Source organism: Rhinolophus sinicus, linkage group LG07 (genome assembly GCF_036562045.2).
Source record: "Rhinolophus sinicus isolate RSC01 linkage group LG07, ASM3656204v1, whole genome shotgun sequence".
NCBI lineage: Eukaryota > Metazoa > Chordata > Mammalia > Chiroptera > Rhinolophidae > Rhinolophus > Rhinolophus sinicus.
Genome location: NC_133757.1, coordinates 104,261,674 through 104,285,919, shown reverse-complemented (window position 1 = coordinate 104,285,919; position 24,246 = coordinate 104,261,674). Strand labels below are relative to the sequence as shown.

General features: G+C 40.8%; 1 protein-coding gene across 4 annotated transcripts in view; it reads left to right on the top strand.

The window, feature by feature from the left end:
• Window positions 1–24,246, top strand: part of TMEM131L (transmembrane 131 like) — a 145,672-nt gene that overhangs the window by 61,881 nt on the left and 59,545 nt on the right. For 3 of the 4 annotated variants that reach the window (XM_019722360.2, XM_074338418.1, XM_074338417.1), the window contains 4 exons: window positions 9,591–9,659; window positions 14,094–14,217; window positions 15,295–15,411; window positions 16,297–16,407. In XM_019722360.2, the coding sequence (XP_019577919.2) occupies window positions 9,591–9,659; window positions 14,094–14,217; window positions 15,295–15,411; window positions 16,297–16,407 (421 nt within the window). Of the gene's footprint in view, window positions 1–3,016; window positions 3,095–9,590; window positions 9,660–14,093; window positions 14,218–15,294; window positions 15,412–16,296; window positions 16,408–24,246 lie in introns of all 4 variants that reach the window. The other variant, XM_019722355.2, reaches the window with a different exon arrangement.

Sequence of the window (24,246 nt, the reverse complement as noted above, 5' to 3'; positions counted from 1 at the left end):
AGAAAAATCAGCCTCCAAACCATTGTGACAGTGGGATCATATCACACACGTGAGTTTCTCACTAGTAAGTTCTGCTCTGTGGGCAAGTGTGTGGCTTATACTGATGTGTTCAGCGGACGGCTTAACAGACCAATTAAGAGAACTTTTAAAATATTACATTCAGAGGGTAGATTTATTTTTCTTCTTCTTCTTGTTTTAAAGGGACAAGATTTGAACTTGATGAATAGTGTTGCCCAAGTATTCTGAGAATCAGGAAGGAATGCCCCTGGTACACAAGCTGGTCTTGTACAAAACTAACAATCACGTGGTCTCCCCAACCACCTGAAGCTGGGCGGTCCTTCACTGACCGTGGCCAAGAAGGCCACTTAGGCTGGCCCTTTAAGGGATGGTTAAAAAGCTAGGAAATGTGTCCTTCGCATTTTCGAATAGTATTGCTCATATTCGTTGTGATTGCTGAAGACTGTTTTGCTATACGTGCTCGCATTGGGATTAAAAAAAGAAAATCAGTTCATTGTGTTTGAATGAAAATTGTTCTGGGATGTGAAGTTCGATGGGATTAGTCTTTCATCCGACCAAGAAACGCTTAAGAAATTGCCTGTGTACTTTAGTTTTCACCTTACCAACCTTTATGCCTTCATTTGTGTTTCCCCTTGTCTGGACGTTTTGCATTTTCACCTGGAGGCCACACATCCAGCCTTCGCGGCCCTGCTCTGACGCCACCTCTTCCAGAACGCTTTTCCCAACCCGCTCCACGCCGTCTTTTCCTCTGTGGGCTGTGCTCTACCTGGATCGTAGGTGACACTGTAAACCCAGGAAAGTTACGCAGCTTCTGAGTCATCTTTGGATTCCTGTGTCCAGCTGCCATCACCGTGGCACTGTTTTAATGTAGGCAGAGTGAGGACACGACTGTTGGTGGGATTTGGCATTGCTGCTTTTATAATATGAGTGCATCTAGCTACTGAGTTGCTTAAAGGGTTATAGCCGAGCTTCTTAAAAAAATAGCTGGTTCATATTCAGAGACTAATACTTAAAGTGATAGGGACACTTTGAGAATGCAAAGTTGGTTTTCTGAAAAGAGCTACAGTATTGCACCAACTTGCATTGTCTGTCTGTGATTGAGGAGGGAAACTCCTTCCTCCCTGGCATCCCCCTTCCCTGGTCATCTTTGTGAATTTCTGCTTTGGCTTTCTTTTCTGACATGTAGCATCTGCCCAACTCTATGACTGCTGGAGACATCTAATGCTGAATTACTTTTTCATGCTCACTTGTTGTCCGTTAGCTGAAAGGTAGTGCAAAATGTGTTTTGTGTTTTGCAGATTTAAAAATCACATTTAATTATTTTAACGTATAGTAGAGCCTAGACAAAGATGCGTAATCTTTAAACCATAGATGAGAAGCCATACATTGCAGTAAGGAGAAAGTTGGAACAGAAGTTAGGAAACAGGAACTTAATTACTGGCCTTTTCTTTTTATAGGTTTGTTTATTTATTTATTTTTGTGCAAAGTTATTTAACCACTTAGCTAAAGGAGTTCTTTAGAGCACGAGGACTGTGGTGTGATTCAATGTGTAAATGTAATGAGGTATTGTGAAATTCTTAAAATGCAAATGTAATGTCTTTTGAATATCAGGTCATGCTAGTGAGACTAAAAGGAAGGGAGAGAGTTGAGTGGTGTAAAGGTGTCAGATCCTGGGACAGCCCTCTGTGTCAATTGTATGCAGAGTTAAGAAAGGCACAGGAGTCAGGTTCTCGTAGGCCATCACTCACCAAGGTCACACAGCTCCGTGAACTGAAGGAGAGGCTGGGCAGGATGTTAAGCTCCATCTTAGATTCCATGTGGCGGTGCCTGTGGGCTACCGGTGGGACAACGTCTGGTTCAGATGGAAACACAAGTCAGGAGCTCAGGAGAGGAGTCCAGGACACAGATACACAGGCTTGGGAAATGAATCAGTGAAACCACAGAAACCAACTCTGGCTGATTTAAACAGAAAAGGAATTTATTGAAAAGCTGTTGGACAGCTTACAGAATCTCTAGGAAGACTTAAGAACCAGTTTCAGAAAACAAACAAGCCAAAAGGGGACTTAGCAGCTAGAACCACAGCCAAAATGTGTCATGGAAGTAACACTCTGAGGACACTGCTTCTCTGCCAGTCACCCCACTGCACGACTGCTGTGGTGGCCCCCAGAATGATTGTCTTCCTCCCTCCCTTCCTTCCTCCCTCCCTTGCTCCCTCAGTTTGTGATGCAAGTGAGTCAGGCCAGTGACCGGCCATGTCTAGGTTATCTGCCAGCACCTAGCTGCAAGCAAGGCTAGTAAAACTAGTAAGTGGCCCTTTCACAATCCAGAAGGGGCGACAGTGGGAAATCAGTGAATGGAGTAAGGAAGCTTAGCTGCTGGACTGCAAAAGAATTGAAAAAAACATCTGCATAGGAAATGTTACCCTATTGGTGAGAGGTGAACCTGGGGGGCGGGGGCGGGGGCGGGGGGGGGGTACGATTGGCCAGAAAGATTAAGAATTGAGGAAGAGCTGAGAAAACAGCAACATGGGAGAGATAAGCAGAGGGAGGGGAACTTGACAGGCAGATGAGAAGGAGCAGCTGTAAGGGTAGGAGGAAGCCTGGGTGAGATTTCCTAGAAACCAAGGGAGGGCACGGCAAGAGAGAGTAGCCAGTGGAGAGATTAAGTACTTGAGTTCACAGCTTGGAATTATTGATGACTTCAGCAAGAAAAGTCTTGGTGTTGTGAGGGTGCAGGATGCCAGGGAGAAAGGGGACGGCAGGCAGAGTAGTGCATGGGCCCTGAGCGTGCCTTCCGATTCCTGTTCAACCACCCAGTGGCGGAGTGGGCTTGGGCAAGTGGTTTAAACTCTCAAAGCGTCTGTTTCCTTGTGTGTGAAAAGGGATAATAATACTAGGTATCCACACAGGGTGCTTCGGACAACAAAGGGCTGGGCACAGCATCTGGTACGCTGTGAGTGCTTAATAAATGTCCTTGTTGTCAATGTTCCTTTTGTCAGCAGTGTGACTACGCAGGGAAGAAGAGGGCTTACAGCACGTGGGGAACTTCGGCAATCTTCTCAAGGCGATCTTCTCAAGTGAGCGGGTCATGAGCCTCTCATGGAGTGGAGGAGAAAGACATAGCAGGGGAGGAGCTGTGCAAATCCTGGAGAGGGCAGGGTGGGGGCTGTGAGGCCCTGAATCATCTCAGGACCCACCCAGAAAGGGGTGGGAGGGGTTCACCTTTGAGAGAAGGAACACCTCATCCATGGGTGGGAGGAACGTAGAGAGGGTCATCAGCAATTCAGGGGACAGACTAGCATGGGGAACTTTTGTCCTGGCCTTAGGGCGGCTTGGCCATCAACTTGCAGGAGTATCTTAAAACCCCAGATGTCCTGTTTTTGTTGATAGCGCCTCTGACAGGCCACTGTTGGTATTGCTCCTTTTGCTTTGACCTTGAAGTAAGTCTGAGGCTTTCCATATAGTAGAAGAAAGGTAGACAGTCATGTTCTACCAAATGATTTTTTACCTCCTCTGTGGAATTTAAGGGGGTTGAAAATACTGGCTTCTGTAATCTACCAGGAAGAATGGCAGCTCTAACTTAAGTAGACGTACCTGTGTATTTCATATCTTTTCCTGTCAATAAACGTCTGTATCTTTTTTTTCAATTAACAGTAACAGTGGAAAATAATTTGTTTTCCAAGGTATCCACACAGGGTGCTTGGAAATACTAAGAGTATGATGCAGAATTTTATTACTGATGTAGCTATAGAACTCATTGCATAAATCATGCTTCAGGCCATTTGCTTTTCCTGAAGTCTCTAACGCTGCTGTTACCGGTAGATCACAGAAGTGCTTCAAGCTGTGTGGGCACTAACTGCTGGGGCCTGTGGAGGCCTTTACCGGGAGTGGAAAAACTTCAGGAAGGGCTGCCCCCAGCCTGGGGCTTCTTATATCTGTGCAGGGATCAAGTCCAGGTTTATTGCATAACACGAAAGTATTAAATTCCTCCAAGGTCCCTGGGAATAGCAGCAGAGTCCTAGAAATACTTGTTTGCTGCTCAGGCTCCAAGGAGATTCCCAATGCCGAATCCCCACCTTCATGGCGTCTGTCACAGGTCTGTTACAGTCCTCCCAGCACTGGGACCTTAATAGGCACTCACGTCTTTGTGACTAATAGACCAGTACTTAGCTCATTAGCATAACAGGTCTTTCCTTGAAACCGTCAGAGTCTAGACAATTGCATTATTTTGGTGTGGTCTACTTAGTTATCTTTCCAAGCGTGTGTGAAATGGGTGGGAAACCTTTTCTCTTGCTCACCCAGCCCTTTTACCTAGTCTGGTGGCTAAAACCCTTGCCATAGCCTTAAAAATTTTTTGTTTGTTTTTAAACGCATTCTGCTCTCTCCAGGTATTGAAAGAGTTGACATTTGAAAGGCAGCTAGCTGTAGATGTTGGGCTTCTAGACACAGGTGAAAGGCCTTGCGTTCAGGAATATGGAAAACCAGACAGTTGCACCATCCTTGTAGGTGGTCGTTGTTGTTTCTCAGGTCCCTATTAGAAGGCAAAGTTTTTTTCTCACTTGATCTGAAAGGACTCTGGCCTCTGCAGGCCCTCTTCTGAAACATTGCAGTGTTCTCCAGAAATTAGTGAAACCATGGGTTTGCCTTGAGGCGTAGGGTCTGCACAGAGCTGTGGTACATAAGACTTGTTTCATTGAGTGTTATGGCGAGCGTCTGACTTGTCCGCCGTGTCACCGTCCTCAGTCCAGTGAAGCCTTCTTTGTTAGCTGCAGTGCTCTTCCAGGGCTGCCCTCATCTCAGCTTTCTCCTCCCCTCACTGCTCACACTCTATTCCCTGATTTATGCCCTGTACTCTACCACGCAGAGAACAGACTGACTTTCTAGTGTGTTTTCCTTGCTTAGATGGTCTTCTCCAAATGTGGCCTGTGCTTGCCTAAGCCTTTGCATCTTCCCTCATCCTGTTAGCTGTCCTGAAAGGGGCCTCCATTTAGTTTTCATTCACGTTAGCTGTTTGTTGAGGCTCATTCCCCTCTCCACCTCTTGGAAGACTTTTCTGACTTTTTTTTTTTTTTTTTTGGTAGGTTTCTCCTTTTCTCTCTTTGAACTCTCTTGATCTTCCAGTTCGGCTTGCCCAGCTTGGGTGAGCCATGTCCGGCTCCCAGGAGCAGAATCTCAAGGGGGAGAATCTTCCTTGGGCTGGCTGCCTGCTCCCGTGTAGCCAAGCCTCACGAAATTGCCAAGAGATGTGAGGCTGGGTCTGGAGTCCCTGGGCCTTGTTGCTCATTCCGGAGGGGTGGAGCGTGGTGTTTGAAATGACATGTTTTAGCAACATTTGCGAATGGCCTCGACAGTTGGTTGTCATTAATTCATTTCCACATCTAAGTTGCCGGACTGAATTTTTCTAAAAGGGTGTGTCTGATATCCGTAGAGAGATGTCATTTTCCTAAGAATAAGGAGTCTGGGCAGCCCAACACTGTTCTAAGGATCTCTGCATCACCTAGTTCAGCTCTCTCCATGTACCAAAGAGGAAACTGAAGCCTGGGTCCCATGGGAACTGATGTCATAGCGGGGACCAGAATCCAGGTCTTCTCGTTTCCAGCGAAATTTCTTTTCTTGTATTCTAGCCACTTTTTGGAACTGTGTTTTACATAGAGAAAAAGGCAACTAAAGTTTAAAAAAATAAAGATTAAAAAAATGTTAGGTAATCTAAGGCAAAGATATTCTTTCAAAATAATGTGTGGAATTCCTTTTCCACTTGCCCTGCTGCTGAGGGAAGGTGGGTGTCTTTAGAATAAGGGCTGTGAAAATGTGTGGGACAGGATTCCTGTAAACAAGAGCCCACTCACCTCAGATCACTGTCACTTTTGTTTCTTATCCCTATGCTTAGCTCCAGTCATGGAAGCAAAATGGACACCCCCCCCCCCTTTTTAAAAATTTTTATTGGGGAATATTGGGGAACAGTGTGTTTTTCCAGGGCCCATCAGCTCCAAGTCATTGTCCTTCAATCTAGTGGAGGGCGCAGCTCAGCTCCACCTCCAGTCGCCATTTTCAATCTTTAGTTGCAGGAGGCGCAGCCCACCATCCCATGTGGGAATTGAACCGGCAACTTTGTTGTTGAGAGCTCGCGCTCTAACCAGCTGAGCCATTCGGCCGCCCCTCCAGCAGCAGCTTGTTGCCTTCAACCTAGTTGTGGAGGGCGCAGCTCAGCTCCAAGTCCAGTCGCCGTTTTCAGTCTTAGTTGCTGGGGGTGCAGCCCACCATCCCATCTGGGAATTGAAACGACAACCTCCGGCAGATCAGTGACAGCTCATTGTCTTCAATCTAGTTGTGGAGGGTGCAGCTCACTGGCCCTTGTGGGAATCAAACCGGCAACTGTTAAGAGAACTGCGCTCTAACCAACAGAGCCATCCGGCTGCCCCCTCTTATTTTATTTATTTATTTGTTTGTTTGTTTATTTATTTAATAAAGGACTTTTCCTTGTAAAGAATCTTGCAGATGGGGAAAGGGTGAAAATTAGAACTGTGTGGCATACATTTATAATTTATTTTTACAAGTGTCAAGTGTTTATGCCAGATGTGGGGACCCCTGAGATTGAAAGAGGCCAGGTGGAACTACGACATAAAAGAATCATCTGCAGCATTAAGGGAACAAAGGTGACATGGTTAATACTGGCTTTTGAGAGAAAGGGGAAAAGGGAGGAAATTTTATCTTTTATTGCAGCCACTCTTGAAGCTGAATCTGTTTCTTTGAAGCTGTCAATTTAGAAATGAAGCCTTTGGCATCTTCAAACAGTGTAATTTCTCAGCTAGCACTGATATTTCTGGATAATTGTTGATGTCCATAGTTGACTAAATTTTCGTGGTTTGCAGCTTTTTCCCCACTTGAGTCTTTAACAAATGCTTGAGGGCATGTATATGTGTGTGCAGGCAAATATCTATGTCTAAAATGGTTTTATCTATGAGACCTAACTTTTAACTTTATGTAGTGATGGTAGATCGCCTTGCAACTTGATCTAGTTTCCAAACCATGAAGTCAAGTGAGCTACAGCTGACCAGTGAGAAACATGCATCTGCTGTATGACTTTTAGGGAAAAAATATTGACATAGTTTTATTTCTCCCGTGTGAGGTCAAGATAGAGTTTTCTTTGATGTGAAAGAAATTCAGACTATTTCTATCTTGCTTTGGGTTGGACCTTAAATGTCTGGTTTTCATTGGGTATGTAAAACTTCCTGATTGTGGAACTTACAAATCAGGTGTGCTGGCGGATGACCCAGGTTTATATTTCATTTGTTCTGTTCAGAGATAATGGCTACTAACCCATTTGGGACTTCTAAACCCAGAGTCAGCTCTGGCTCCAAGCTCGATTGCCTCTGTTCTCACTGCTTTTCTCATTAGATGAGAATCATCTTCTTAGTAACACAGTCTAATATTTATTGCACTTAACTGTGTACCCGTCATGAAGCAAAGGCATTGTCACCTCATTTTCAACACACGATGACTGCAAGGCACGTACTGTTGTCATCTCCACTTCACGGATCCTGAGGCTAGGATTTGAGAGTAGTCAAGCACCTCAGGACTAAAAAGTGATGGCCTCGGACCTGGGAGCCAGGTTTGCCTGGACTCTGAAGCCCAAGCCCTCACCCCGTGGGCAAGACGGCCTCGGCTCCTGGGGTAGGTCATGCGAACTTGGCTAGGCCGGCACATCATACCGGGTTCGTATTTCTGACCCGGACAGATCTGCATTGGAATGAATGTTGGCTCTGCGTCTTAGTAGCTATGTGATCTTGGTGAATTACTTTAAGCCCCCAAACCATCTTCATTCAGAAGTTGTATGTGAAATCTGATGATAAATCCACTTTTGGTACACAAGGCCGGAAGGAGACTGTCAATAATCATTTTGCTTATTACTTACACAGTAGCTTGACCTTTGTAAGATAATTTCTGGCATGTGAACTTGCCTGTTTTCTTTTTCTTCTGGAATGCTGAGCGCTGGCCAGCTCGGTCTGGAGTGGGGTGGCATGGTGCATCTGCTGTTGGGGACACCTGTTGATGTTCGTCACCTCCTGTGGCTCTTCAAAAACATTTCTGGAAGCTACTGGGTGTGTTAGTGGCCATTTTTGCAAGCAAGTCTTGGAGTTAGTCCCAGCCTTGTGGGGTTTGAGGGGGCCCAGTAAATAGCATGCCTCTTCTCTGCCCGAGCTCAACACAAGAGGAGAGGTTGTCAGAAGTTAGGCAGATGGAGACTGAGATGTCATCTTTATTATTCACAGGGCTGATGTTGGAGATAGAATAAAGGAGTTACAGATAGAAGATAACAGAGAAAGGAGTCGATGAACAGAGGCCGGAGAAAGGGAAGCTTAGATAGAGGCAGAAAAATGGAGGGAGGAAGAAAAGATTGCATCCAGAATTCTCCTTACGAGCTGAGGATTTTGGAAGGGGTTCTTGGTCTTTATAATGTTTACACCTTCAAGGAAAATGGGAGAGGGATTGGTGAAGGTCACAAAGCTTCTGTTGGCAAACAGGTTTGAAACTCAGATGTCTACTCCTGGACCAGCCTCTGAACCATGCTTGGTGGAGAGCTACTTGTGGGGAGGAGAAAATGGAAAGATTGCATTTTGGAAAGCTTGCTTGAGTCTTTGAAAACAGTTATACTTGTTACATTTAGGAGCTTCTCCAGTTAAATATTTTTGAATTACATAGCTTTTAAAATGTCTGACAGTTGATAGTTTCTTGGTGTATGCATATTGTATACATGTATGTGTATATATGTATGTATCTATGTACATATGTGTATATATGCATGTATGCATGGATAGGTATATATGTATGTATACAATACACAAACATTTATATATTATATATTTTACATGTTTTTTGTATTTTATGTCTTTACATATGCTTATATATTGTTATAGCTTATTTTTTTCTTTTATATGTTTTCTTTATATACTTTTTGGTATGTTAATTGGTAGCTTTTGATTCTGAAGGAAAATGAAATCATAATAATGGTTAACAACTGCTGAAAAGTGTCCTACCATGTGAGATTTTATGTAATGGTTATCCTTAAAAATGCAGATCTGGTGATGGTTTCAGCCCTCAGGAACAACCCTGGCTACAACTCCATCCTTCCCCTGTTACAGGCAGCCTAACAAATTTAGAGGCCGAAGCTCCCACCTTCTCCAGCCCCCTACTCTCACCCTTGTCCCCCTTATTTGTATGTCTTTTCTTGATTTGGGGTTTATGAAAATAGTCATGTTATCTGAATTCATCCAGAAATGAAGCCATCCCCATTTTTGTCTGAATGCTTACACAATCTGTACGTTTGATATGAAGTTATATTAACCATAATCTAAGAGTATCTTAAATTTTTGCAGCTGTAGAATTAATTATCAGACTTATAATAATTCAATTTTAGCATTTAAAATCTAGTTCAGACTCATCTATATGGGAGTAAAGTTGTATCTCATAAGAGCCTTTGGCCTAAGCATATCCTTTGTGTGTGTGTATTTTATTCAAATGTTAAACTACAACAAAAATTAAGTCTCTCCTGTTTTTTTTTTTTTTTTTTTATAGCTTCTCAGACAAACTATTTAGTGGAAAGGGCTTACATTTTCAGCCATCAGTTCTGGATTTTGGAATTCAGTGAGTATCTTTTCTTTATAATTTTCAATAACGTATTTGCATTATTTGCTTTCAGGATATCTTATATATGCATGATGTTAAATACTTTTAAAGTATATTAATAATATCAAGGGATATTGATCCTGGGTCTTGTTAAAAGGAATATTTTTTGAGAAAAAGAGAGTGTAAGAATTGTTTTAGCCCTTTCTATAATTTTTAATAAACATGCCTTGTAATAATTTATAGTGATTGGAATTTAATAAGTCAGTGTTAAGTCCTTGTGTTTCTGAAACAAATCAGGTTATTTTATAATAGAAAACTTTAAATATTGATGGTTTCTGAATTCTTTTCATTAGATTCATTTCCTCAATCTTTTTTACTGCTCACTCTGCTTCAGGATTCAGAATTGCACTGTGCAGACAATAGTTATTATGATTAAGACTTTAGCAACAAGTTAAGTGGGGAAGACAGCATGTAAGCTGTAATTACTTACGTGTCGTGTGAAGAGCCATGAGATGAAGGGAAGGCGATTTGACTATCGGCTGAGGGATGAAGAGAAGGATGATGCTGTATGGAAGGAGGGGAGTTTAAGGACTCTTGTTGGCTGTGATCAAGTTTGCAGCTTAACGTGTTAAACTCCCTGAATGCAGAATATTGCTGCATTAAATAGATTGAATTTCAAATTAGTAGAGTTTCAAGGCTGGAAGTGAAAGAGTATTTCAGGTGTAAAAGCGCTGCTTGCTTTAGCAGCCTGAAATAGCACTTCAGTTTTACGAAGAGCTTTGCTGAATTACAAGAAAAGTTATGTGAATGAAGGAGCCATGGTGTTACAAGAGGGTGGGGTGGGTCGGTGGGGGTCTCCTGGTGTGTCCTTTAGTCATCTGGGTGTCCTTCTTTCCGTTTTCTTCTGATCATCAAAAGATTAGCGCTGCAGTGAGGGAGAATGACGTTTTCAATTTACAAGTATCTTGTTGAGCTTTTTACAGGAGATTCTGTAAAAGGAAGAGAGAAAAGTGTGAAGGGAAATTGCTGACTTTATAAGATTCTAGCTGCCTGCGTTTTCACTTATGAATTTTTATTATTTTTACTCCTAGGTAAAGAAATTTTTTTAGAAGAAGCTCAATTTATAATAAAACCTCACTGATTTCAAATTCTGAGGGAGCACTTTGCTTTTGTGGAAAGTTTTTATTGTAAAAAGAAATCTTAATGCAGAGCCTATTTTAAAGACTATATTATATAGACTGGTAGCTATAATAAGATGGATAGTAGTAAGTTAGAGTAGGCTAACAATTCCAGGTCATAGGACGCTGGCTGTGTGTAATATATTTATTCTTCAGTAACATAAAATTCTGTAATCAGTGCACATGTATGTATATATTAGCCACATGGGTTAATTAACTATATGTAGCAGTTGCTGTTCCTGATAGCTGGAAGCAGGTCGAAAAAGTGTTTGAAGTCTTTAATTGAAAAGGTTGCTAACTTTCAGACTTGAGTCACCTTTGGATGCTTCAGTTATGTTTACGTAGTACTTGCATACGTAGTTCTCAGAAGATAGTCGTGTGTGTGCGTGTGCCCAAGCGTGTGCTAAGATGTGTTCATGCATTTGTTGCAAAGGGGTAATGCAGTTTGCCCAAAGTCATTTCACTAGAAATGACAGAGTAATTCTTCTGATTCCTGAGCCAGCACACCCCACGCTATTTTTCTTATGAGTGAGATCTATCGAGGATATGATTCTGGGAATAAAATGTTTTTGCTGAAATTTTAAAAAATCTCAGTACGAACAAACTATAGTTTAAATTTCAACAGTTTAAAAATTAGTTGTTTTCTCTCACTTCTGATACATGGCATAATTTATAGGCATTAGATGAAAACTTTCAGCAGAGAGTTCTGATCTCTTCACTGCCCTAGTGTAGCTTTTGCTAGGTGTTGTTTATTTCGATGTTGGCCATGGACACACCCCATCCCTTTTCATAGCTTTGATTTCCCCCTAGAATGCAGAATGGGGATCATGTGATTCAGTTGCCCTCTGCCTGCTTCTTAGGCTTTGTTTTAAAGGTTAATATTCTGCTGGTCCTGAGATGAAAAGTGCTAATCGTTCATAAGAGATTTTAATCATTCTTTTGTAGTATTAAATTAATAGAGCATCTTCCAGTTGTCACTAGTAAAGGAAATTCTTATCCTCATAACACTTTTAAAAATAGAATTAAAAAAAAAAAAGAATAAAAATAGCGCAGTGGTAACCTGGTCTCAGCCGGCACCCTCTGTCAGGTCTGGTGAGGTTTCTGGTGGAGGCAGTCACTGGGCTCTGTTATAATACATTGCAGTTTTGCAGCCTTATTTTCTAACTTGTTTCTCTGAGAGAGAGTTGCATCCTTTGAAATGAGAGATCTTGTGTTCCACTTATGTGACTTGGTATATAAAGCTTTGAGGATAAGTATTAACAACATTGCTGATCGGTTCCTATTATTTACCTAAAACCACAGAAGTCCTTTTTATTTAATTTGAGTGAAAAGGCAAATGTGGACCTGGTACTCTTGAGGTAGGACTTTCTGAGGTGACCCTTTATGCTTATGGTTGTATAAAAAAATTTTAGTAACTAAGAACACTCTTTAAAAAATTTTTTTAATCACACTCGTGTATTTTACTTGTAGCTGGCTGTAAAGGATTTATTTTTTAAAATACACATTGGACCATTGGACATAGTAAACCTTCAATTAAGACCTGTGATTAAAAATAGGAGGAAAGGCTAGAAGAAAAACCCCAAGGACTTGATGGTGATAATACAGTATTTTTGAAATCCCATTGTGTATAAGAGAAACAACTTAATTTTGTTTTTCTAAAAGCATGCATTTCTTAATACCACAGAAATCAGAATAAAGTCAGAAATACAAGCATAATGTCGATGAATTTTTTTTAGTTTTTTTTTTTTTTTTTTTTTTACTGAATTTAGAATATAGTTATAGTTTTATTTTATTTCTGGGCCGTACTAATGAGAACTGTGTATTGGGGTGTCTGCCACTGAGGGTAATAATACTAGAGAAATGACTTCAGTGAAATGTTTGCAGGCTCTCTGTTTATTGCAGCATAATTTAACTAGAGTGAATTTGGCATTGGACAGTAGGAACCAAAGGTAAATGATAAAGGGAACATTTCAGGTAGTTCCAGGTAGGTGGGCCAGAGATCAGCTCCTTTTCTCTTGTAGTTCCTTTGTCAGAGCCAACCTTGTGTGGGAAAATCAAAATTAAGGTCTGTATCAGGTAGGTTATTTGCTGTCAAGCAGCGATTCTTCGTCTGAGATTCATGGAAAGTTTTTTTTGTTTTTTTTTTAAAGGTTTTTTTTTTAGTTTTTTTTTTTTTTAAGATTTTATTGGGGAAGGGGAACAGAACTTTATTGGGGAACAGTGTGTACTTCCAGGCCTTTTTTCCAAGCAAGTTGTTGTCCTTTCAATCTTAGTTGTGCAAGGTGCCGTTCAGCTTCAAGTTGTTGTCCTTTCAGTCTTAGTTGTGGAGGGTGCAGCTCAGCTCCAGGTCCAGTTGCTATTTCTAGTTGCAGGGGGTGCTGCCTCCCCATCCCTTGTGGGACTCGAGGAATTGAACTGGCAACTTTGTGGTTGAGAGCCCACTGGCCCATGTGGGAATCGAACCTGCAGCCTTCAGAGTTAGGAGCATGGAGCTCTAACTGCCTGAGCCACCGGCCGGCCCTCATGGAAAGTTTTGAAATTACGTATCAACTTTTGTGTGTGCATGTTATGGAGGCAGAAGCCAACCCTTCATCAGAGTGCTATGAAAGACTCATGATTTAAATGGACAAGAACCACTGCTAGACAGCGACGTAGGGTTTTCATTTTTCTTAGAAGAATCGTTTTTAGCAACAATTAAGTTTTCATTTTATAAGACTTAATAAAGTCTCTGCGAGTTGAAGTCCAGAAGTCCATTCCCTGTTCCCCCCCCACCCCCAACACACACACACACACACACACACACACACACACACACACACACACACACACAAAGCCTCCTTAAATATATTGCTCAGGAAACAAACCCTAAGAAACTTGGGTTTTTCTATGAGTAAATTTTCTTATTTAAACATATTTTCATTTGATTTAGAGTCTCACATCAGACAAGTACCCAGTTCCCACTGTGTGTTTTTTGCAAGCATGTAATGGTCTAGATGGGTTAAATTCTTCTAACACAAAAACCAGTGGTTTGCTACTACGGATGGGCATAAGTTTTGTAAAAGAAAGGATTCTTTCTTTTTGATTGTTGTGGAGTAGATGCTTTATTAATAACAGGATTTGATAATTGTTGCTTTTAACTTTGTAATGAACATCAACAACTTTTCATGGTTTAAAGTATATATGTGGATGGACGGATGGATGGATGGATAGATGGATGGATGGCTATATTTATAACGACACAATACATTGCTTTTTCTCCCTTTTGTCATGCTAGGTTCCTGGGACACCCTGCAGCCAAGATTCTCTATGCTTATAACCCGAGTAGGGATAGCGAGGTCGTGGTGAATTCAGTGTTTACAGCTGCTAGACATTTTCATGTGCCTCCTGTTCATTGCAGGGTAAGTGTTGATGTACTCTTGGAAACTATGCTGTGGCGGGCTGCCAGGGTTTCTGCTTGCTTTGGCCTGAAGTTTTTACTTTCTGCTCCCTGTCTCCCTTATTTCTGCTACCCAAACTCTTTCCTTCTGTGTGTTTGCTTTAGCATTTATTTTTTTCAGTTGTTCATATTCATAATTTTGGTGGCTTTTGACATATCTCCATGGGAAAAAAAAAGTTTAAAGCATCTAAACTAGGTGGTAATGGATGTATATTTAATGTGACTTTCCATCATTAAAAAAACTCATTATTTGTTTTGAAATGACTACAAATGCTGAAGCATTTAGTAACTAATACAAGTGTAAGTGGATGCAGGGGTGGATCTATCATGATCTCTTCACCTGGCAAACCTACTAAGATATCGTTAGAAGTCCTTTCTAAATGTAGGAGTAAGAGGTAGTGAGTGAATGGCTCCTTACAAAGCTATTTGCATCCTAACACAGAGATCAAGACCCTAGTCTTCAAATAGTTTTAATTTTAGTGGTCTTTAACTTTTAATGAAGGTCCCAGTTACTAATGGATTTTATTGACTTATTTTGCTCCCTTTTGTCTACCTGATGCATTAAACAAACAAACAAACAAAAACAAAAAAACTGGGACCAAGGAGATGGAGCCCAGTGTTTTGTTTATGATAGTCTCTCTGAATAATAAGCACTATCCCCGACTTTTATTAAGTATCAGATGTTTGTACATTGGTAGTTCTCTTTATTTCAGTAGAGCTAGAACTGTGTTTTAGTTAAAGGCATTGAACACATGGGTGTGGAAGAGGAGGGAAAAGATGGGAGGCAGTGGCTCCAATCCAAAGTGAAAGGACTTGGCGACTATCTTCCCGTAAGTCCGTGCCATGTTCCTAAAATACTCTTTTAGATTATTGGATGTTGATTCATGTGGGAGATTCTCAGAAATTCATGATACTTATGAATCAAGGGTGCAGAATATGCAAACATCTGTTCACAGAAGTTGTCAAAAAGAAAGTCTGAGGAGAAAAAATTTTTTCAGAGGGGCCCATTCCAAATGGCTAATTAGGTTCCTTCTTTCAGGTAATCCCAGCACTGGGGAAAACTTCCTTCAGAATTATTTTCTTACCTACTGAAGAAGGGAGCATTGAAAGTTCTTTATTTATTAATACCTCCTCACATGGAATCCTTTCCTATCATGTAAGTAACTTTCGTCACTTACTTCGGTTGTTGGCTTAACCTAGGGGTTGGGATAGTTTAAAGACACTGTTTGGAAATGTTGCCACCTGGTTTCTGCCATTAATATTATAAGGCTATCAGTGATGCTAACTCACCAGCCTTCCCTATCTTCTGCCCTCCTTAAATTTGCCCACCAGCCTCCATTTGGCTGTCTTCAGTTTTGCAGTGCAGAGCTGTTGCTCTCACCAAGGATCTTTGAAGGGTATTAGAACAAAACAAAGAAATCTACCATACTTGTTTCTAGTATAAAATACAGCCGGCTGTCAAAACCCGTGGCCCTCACTTCATAAATGGTCCAGAGGGAGGGAGCTATAGGGGTATTTTCTAGTGGCTTAGATTCCCCCCTTCCTGGGCTCATCAGGGAACATGGATTTTGTGCTTGGGGGCCAGTCCTCAGGAAACTCATTATTCATATCAAGGCACTAGGGAAGGAGAGTATCTTTTTGTGTTGTGATTCACAAAAATAGTTAGGGATCTTTACTTAAGTTGCACCTGTGACATCTTTAAGAGGACATGACATGAAGGAATTTAAGTGCCAAGATACAGCTAGCCATTTTTATGGCTAATTCTTACTAGATTCCATTAAACACCTGGTCCCATATCAGAAAAGTTGACTATTTGTGGAAAGGTTTGCTGTAGCGAGGAACATTCAGCTTAAATACAGCAACTTTTGTTACTTTTTTTTTTTTGGTAAACAAAGATAAATGAAATAATAGGATAGGGTTGTGAATGCCAGGGTGATGAATACAGATTTCCTTTGGAAAGGCATTTTAGCACTATGGCAAGTTTGTTTTCAAAATTAACAGAGGAGTCTCCCTCTTTCTCTTTCCCCGCACCCCCATCCAGGTATCTGGAATTGGCACTCGCAGAATCTCTACAGAAGGGTCTGCAAAGCAGCTCCCAAATGCTTATTTTCTGCTTCCACAGGTCCAGAGCATTCAGCTTTCACAAACACAGGTAATTTTAATAGTAGACTTATTTTGAATGGTCGTCGACACCAAACTTTGTATTTCTCTAAATTTATGTGTGTTTTGCAGAGTATAAATGCAGCCCTTTTACATAGTCAGAATTGAGATACTTTTTTCTGCTTTTTGAAAAAAAAGTCCAGCTATATAAGGAAATAGTGTAGGTATGTAAAAGGTCAGTGGAATCTGTATATTTCTTTTTAATGGCTGTACAGTCCATGGTGTTGACATTTCATAGTTTTCTTAATCCTATTGTTGGTCATTTGAAATGTTGCCAGTTTTTCATTATTATTACCCTTAGGCCACGTACGTATTTTATAACTTTCTTTATTTCCCTTTGGATTACCTGTTTCCTTGGGGTATATTGCGTAAAGAGAGATTCTTTAGTGAGACACTATGAACCATTTTATAGAGCTTATTAAATCTTGCCAGGTTGCTTTTTAGGAAGACAGCCCTCCCTGGTCACCAGTAATGATATTCCTCCAGGAAGGTTTTACTCTTTTCCCTTCTGCATGCTTCCCGTCCTTCCTGTGTGTCGCTTAGTGCAAAAAATCTATTTGATGTTTTTGAAGGTATATAATGATACCGTTGCATCTTTTAATATGCATTTTACTAATAGCATATAGATTTGGTCATTTTTTTCTTTGATTGTCCACATTTCCTTGTAACAATAGATAGCTTTTGAAATTGAAAAAAGCTCTTGAACCAAGATTATGAACCTTACCCCCTTACCTACCCGTTCTTTCTGATTAGCAAATAAAGAACAGTGCTTAGACTTTTTTGTCAGTTACAGCAGTACCTGGGGCCATTTTTCGTTCAGCATTCTCCTTGGGCTTCTGCTGTAGGCCAGGAGTTGGTCTAGCATTTCTGTCTTCCTGGAGTGTACATTCCAGTAGGTGAGACAACAACAGCTAATTTACCTGTAATGTAATGTCTGGGAGCTTTGTCACTACATACACAATCCTTAAGGATGTTTAATACTATTTTCATCTTTATAAATTGAAGAGTCCCTCCTTCCAGGATTTTAAGGAAGATTTCTTTTCATTTGCACCTTTTGCTTTGGTTTAAATCCTAAGACCAGAGGGGATGTACTGAAAGGTATTAAGCAGGGGAGACTGATATGATCCGACTTGCATTTTTGTAAGGGTTCCAAAGGGCAAGCATAAGCTTCACTTGCATATGCCGACAGCAGGGGTTTTTTCGCATGTACATTTTTAGCCTTATCTCAGGGCCCCTTCAGCAAAGCTGGGGCAGCTGAGAACGGCCAGGTTTCTCTGGTGACCGAGACTGGGAGCTTTGAGTGCCAGATGCCATATTAGTGTTGATACAAGTGTTGAAACCGAGATGGGTGTCCAGATGAGTTAATGGGGTTAATTGAAGGGCACATGGAATTCAGGGTCTCATAAAGAGGCCGGCATGAAACCTTGATGTGAAGGGAGCTTGTGTGTTATCCTCGCTCCCTGGCATCTCCTGTCTGTTGGCCGTGGTGCCCACTGCCCTTTTCCATACCCGGGCCCTCCTGGACTGCTGTAGTAGCCCCTTGACTGGTCTGCCAGCAAAAATGCAAGTTGGACCTCATTTAGTCACCTGCTGAACACCTTTCAGTGCATTCCTGTAGGTTTTAGGATTTAAACCCAATCCTTAGTGTGGCTCCAGTAAGGCCTGACACAGTGTGTGGCCGGGTCTTTTGTCTTGTCGCCTGTGTCACACACCACCTGCGTTACAGTCTCTCTAGCCTCCCTCTGCTTGCTTGCACAGGCCCTTTCCACTCCTGCCACAGGTCCTTTATGCCTACAGTTTCCCTCCCACTCCCCCTTCTCCAGCTTTTCTCCAAATTAACCCTTATTTCATTCTTCATTTATCAGCTCAAGTTCTTCACAGAATCTTGCCATCTCTCCCGTTCTAGTTCAGAATCCATGTTGGACTGTAGTAGAACGGTGTTCCTTCCCCCCTTAGAATGTGTATCCCCATTAAATAACCACACACCCCACTATGTGGTCACTTAGCCACTCTTCCCTTCACTGTATGGAATTTAACGCCCGGTGAAAGCAGGGACTGTCTGATTTGGCTCTCTACTGTATCCCCTGAGCCTCACCCAGGGCCTGCTGCAGTCAGAGGTGCCCAGCAAACCTGGCTAAGTGACATTCTGGCCTCGAGGTAGGTTTGTAGTTCTCCCTCAGGGGCAGTTTTCATCGCTCCCTGGCCTGTGGCCCACCATGGTGGTGACTTGGCTTTTCTAGGTCTTTGTTTCTGTGTTAACTGATAACCAAACTGTCAGTTTGGATTCTTTTCTTTTCCTTTCTTTTCCTTTCTTTTCCTTTCTTTTCTTTTCTTTTCTTTTCTTTTCTTTTCTTTTCTTTTCTTTTCTTTTCTTTTCTTTCTCCCTCCCTCCCTCCCTCCCTCCCCCCTTTCTTTCTTTTTCTTTTTTTTGCATTTTAATTTGTTTTTAAAATAGCTTTATTTTAAAATAGCTTTATTTATTCACATACCACAAAATTCATCCATTTAAAGTGTACAGTTCAGTGGTTTTTAATATAGTCCCGAATTTGTGTAACCATCACCACAATCTAATTCATCACCCAAGTCCCTGGAAAGCACTACTCTGTCTTTTGGTCTTTATAGTTTTGTCTGTTCTAGACACCTCATGTAAAGGAAATATGTGGTCTTTGCGATGGGCTTCTTTCACTTAGAATAGTGTTTTCAAGTTTATCTGTGTCTTAGCACGTATCAGTCTTCCGTTCCTTTTTATTGCCAAATAATAATTGTATAGACATACCACATTTTATTTAACCATTTGTCAGTTGGTGGACATTGGAATTGTTTCCATTGTTTGGCACTCAAAGCTTATACCTAAGGATCTGAATAGAATTGGATTTTAGTATCATTCATTGAGTGTTTTTAAATAATCTGGCTTAAACATGGGCAAAAGGCTAAATAAGACATGCACCCAACGATCCCTGAATATGAGGAGTCTGAAGGTGAAGACTCCAAAATACAGAGGGTGCCAAAAAAATGTATACACATTTTAAGACAGGATAAAACTGTATTAAATTCATAATACTCAATATATGCCGATAACGAAAGATGAATACAAGTTCCGTATGACTTCTGCAATTACAAGAGGTGCTCAAAGTGGTCACCGTCAGCATAATTTTAATACAGTTTTTCCTTTCTTAAAATGTGTATACATTTTTTTGGCACCCTCTGGATACAGAGGCTGCTGGAATTCTCAAAGCTGAGCTTGCTGACCAGAGAAGGAAAGTAGCAGGTGTCATAAAACTATGAGCACAGATCAGAACAGAACGTGCTCTTAATGCACGCATTAAGGACACAGTTCAAAAGGCTGCATTTAGGACACAGTTCAAAAGGCTTTTTGAAGATGGCCACAAGTTGTCTGTTTCAAAACTTGAAAGAAATTTGAGTTGTCAGGATGGTCACAGAAGACGTCAGATAGTTTGCTGCTGCAAACCGAACAAAATTCCATCATGAGAAATTAAATGGAAATCAGTCAAAAACCAGATGCATGCCTTTGTGTGGTGTCATGATCTATATGACTCGACACCATTGATTCCTCCACTATAGCTTGGAGTTAAAGAACCTGAACCATATTCTGGTCATGTACCAGGATGGTTAGAGGCTAGAGCTCTAGGACCGTGCCTCGATGGCTGTAACAAAAATTAAGTGTAAGCAATGCAAAAAAAAAAAAAAGAAAAATCAGGGATTTATATTAGCGGTACAAACTGGAGGGAAAATGAATTACCTGTATGAAGTATAAAAAAAGCCAGTTTCATACTGCAGCCTGTTTCCAAGCCTGGGACCTTTCCACCGAGCAACGCTGCCTCTTGCTGGAAGCATGAAATGAGCACCTGTAAAGAACCCAGCACAGGGCCTACCCCAGAGTCACAGAGTAGAACTTCATGACAGCACTCTGAAGAGGGCATTATTTGATAGTTTGTTTTTCTTTTATAACAGAGTATTATTTAGGAAAAACAGTCAAACCAAATAAGTCCATTTTATTTCATCTTATTTCTGTGAGTAGGATAAAATAGCATTAATATCCATAATGTCATATAGACAGATTAGTTCTGCTCTCCTAAGTGAGTCTTATGGTTAAGATCCCAGTTTGTTTTTCAGAATAACAAAAAATGTATCCATCTTGTGAAATAAACTAGGATGCCAGCAAATAATTAAGCTGTTTCATTTTTTTTTTTTTTGTATGTGGGCTCATTTTGGTCCTTTTTGTTTGTGTCTATTGTCCATTTGTATCTGACTTTTGCATTTTTCCGGCTGCGCTGAATTGGACTAAATAGCTTCCTCTCTTCTGAAACCAAGTGTTTGTATGATTCATCTTCCTGGGAAGGAAGTAGGGAAATAACAAGGAATTAAGATTGCACTTCCCTTTTGAAATCTTTCATTTGGTCCTTCTCTTTCATTTGCCTTGACCTTTCTGATGTGAGAATTCCTAGCAGCTGAGAGATCACAGTGGGTCTAGTGGAGAATCTGAGGTTCCTCTGTTTTTGTTGCCGTTTTGTCGTCATCTGGCCCCTGGATTATCCTCCCAGGCCGTCTTCTCTGCTCTAGTGCTCACATCATCACACTGCTGCTGGCGACGTCTTCTTAAAGAGAACTGTGCATCGTTTCCCTGGTCACCGTGCTGGTCGGGTCCCTGGTGGTTTGCACGACAAAGCCCAAGTGCCTTAGTTTGGCATACAAGGTCCTTCATCAGCCGGCTCCTTCCTCAGTGGTCCCACCCCTCTTTTCTCACCTCTGGCTTCAGACACCTCTCATTGCCAGAACATCTCAAGCCAGCTCACCTCCGTAAGCTTTCACCCCATTCAAACTCTAATTATCCTTTTAATAATTCCATGCTTCGAGACCCAGTCAGATAGCACCGCCTCTGGAAACTATAGATTCCCGGGCAAGTCTGTGCTCTGGTCCCCATGGCACTTGGTTAAACCCCCTGCTTTATTTAACAATTTGTGTCTGATGTTGTCCCCCAATTCTGCTCTGCCATGAGGCTTTCTGGGACAGGGCCTGTTTCTTTTCATTTTTGTAATCTCAATATCAATTTAGTGTGTAAGTTCAATGAGGGCCCCCAGAATTTTTAATAGATAGATGAATCAGTGGGCATCTGAGCTGAGATCCCCAAATAGGGTATCTATCCCCTCGTAACATCTAAGATTTGCATAACTTCACCTTTTCACCACATCAACCAGTCTGACCTTCAACAGATTTACTACCAGGGCAGGTGCTATTATTCTTATTTTAGAAATTATAGAATGGACTTAGAGTTTAAGTTACTTGGTGGAGTTTGACAGCAGAGCCAGGATTGGCAATCCCAGCTTAGTATGTCTTAAATGTTTCCCACATATAGTAAGTGTCATAATGATTTTCCTATCTGTTGACTTACTAATTCACGTTGCAGGAAAGATAAATGCAAATAAAATGGTTTGTTGGTTTTTCTTGTACCATTTTTATAATGGCAAAGAACCGTAGAAACAGCTTAAAGGCTCAACAGTGGAAAAAAGGATTTGATAAGTTTGAGTATATCAACATAGTAGAATATTAAATAGTTCTTCCAAGTTATAATTATGATGCTTATGTAGAAATGTCTAACAAGTGAATAGTAGTGTACAAGGTATACTGGGTTCTGTGATTGTAACTAAAATATATGGTGGGATATAATGTGTAAATACAGTTGCATTAGGCTCATAAAAAGCAAGCAATTTTATTTTTTAACGTAGTTTTCAGTGCTGTTTTGGATGTAAGCCACTGAGGTTCAGGGAGTGTTACAGTGATTTATTTGGGCAAAACAATATTTGAAATGGCCATTGTCTCAGAATCCAGCATATATGGTCACTACAGTGATATACTTGTCTCAGAGAGTTAAAAGAACTTAAATAATTGTTATTGGAATCATTGTGAAATAATGTTTAATTATAAGGCAAGATGGGAAACCCAGTAAAGCTGGTTGTGTGTGTGTGTCCCAACATGGTATCACACTGAATTCTATAAAAGTGTACGATTAGAAGAAATGACAATGTAATTATTAAAAAATGGCAAATCAGAAAATGAAAAATTAGAAATAAGCCCCAAGACCACAGTCATACTATGCAGGGGTAACCGAGATGAATATTTTACCATCTCCTTTTAGTTTTTTTTTTTTTTTTTTTTTTTTGAGCATGTGTGTATGTGATGGGCTGGGGTTCTAACCCCCCGCCACAGAATCATGTTTCTGGATTGTGTAAAGGAGTGATTATTTCTGGGTATTCTGTGTGATATCTAATACACTTCAGACCAGGAGTTCTTAACCTTTTAAGATTGGCACAGCCTTTGCTTGTGGAGTGGTGCTGTCAGGCCCTTGTGCCTGCCTGCCTAGGACAGGTGTTGGGCAAGCACTGCAGTCCGGGCCTGCGTGGAGCCTGGTGTCTGCCAGGTAGGGGGGAGGGCGCCCCAAGTTGCTTTCCTGCTCCTTGCCTCCCGAGGTGCTGATCTCTGTCAATTAAATGTGGCAGTCTGGAAGGGAAGCTGTAAAATCCCTGTAGGGAGAACAAGGGAAGTTTTTTTCCATCACCATTTGACAGAAGACAAATGGAAAGAGTTTGGATTTGTCACGAACGAAGAAGTTGCAAAAGCCTGATCTAGGCTTCGGAGACGGAAAATAGAGAACCAGGGCTTCTGTAGCTATTGTGTTTTCCTGATTGTCTTACATAATTAAGTGAAATAAAACAGAATTTCTGGGTGTCATAGCTGAGAATTCCTTCAAATATGTGTGTAATCATAATGTACTAATATTTCTTTGTGTGATAAAAGTAGTTTGATCTTTGTTACATAAAAATGATAGGTTGTCAGACTCTGGAAAGTTGTTACTGTATGTTAGGTAAATATATGCCGTTACCTAATTTCCCCCTACTACCTCCTCCTGAATATAGTTTTTAAAAGCAAGGAAATTGCTTCAATTTAAAAAAATCTCTCCTTTTCTTTGGAGCCACGAGTGAGAATGATTCAGTGAAATGGGAACTTGGGAAGAGGAGAGATAGAAGGTTGGTGAGTAGGAGAAAGGAAGAAAGCATGGTAAAGCCTAGAGAGAAATGTGAAGAGGTGTGGGTGTCAGTGTTTCTCTTCCCTCTTCTGTATTTTACAGGCCAGTGGAGCCTCGTCCCCTCCATCTGCCCCATCTCTAAAATCTCTGCTCTCTTGGCTACTGGGAGAACACAGTTTCCTGGTCCCTCTTTAAACTCAGTGGTTGCTTTGTCTGTTTTCTTGCCTCCCAGGAGAATTGATTCAGTCGCTTGATAATAGAATAGATGATCTTAAAAAGGAAGAAATTATAATCTCAGCTATTTACGAAGTTATAAGACCATGAGTCTTTTTTTGATGTCTTTCAAACATTCATTAATTACATTAGCATATTCTAGAAACTTTTGTTAGAAGATTTGAAGATGCCCAATGAATACCGTGTTTCCCCGAAAATAAGACCAGGTATTATATTATATTATATTATATTATATTATATTATATTATATTTATTATATTATATTTATTATATTATATTATATTATATTATATTATATTATATTATACCCGGTTATATATTATATAAGACCCGGTCTTATTTCACTATAAGAGGGAATAGTAAAATAAGACCGGGTCTTATATAATATATAACCGGGTATAATATAATACAGTAAAATAAGACCGGGTCTTATATTAATTTTTGCTCCAAAAGACACATTAGGGCTGATGCTCTGGCAAGGTCTTATTTTCGGGGAAACATGGTAGCACCTCTTTTCCTGGCCAAGTTCTCAACTAGTGGACCTATAAAATCAGG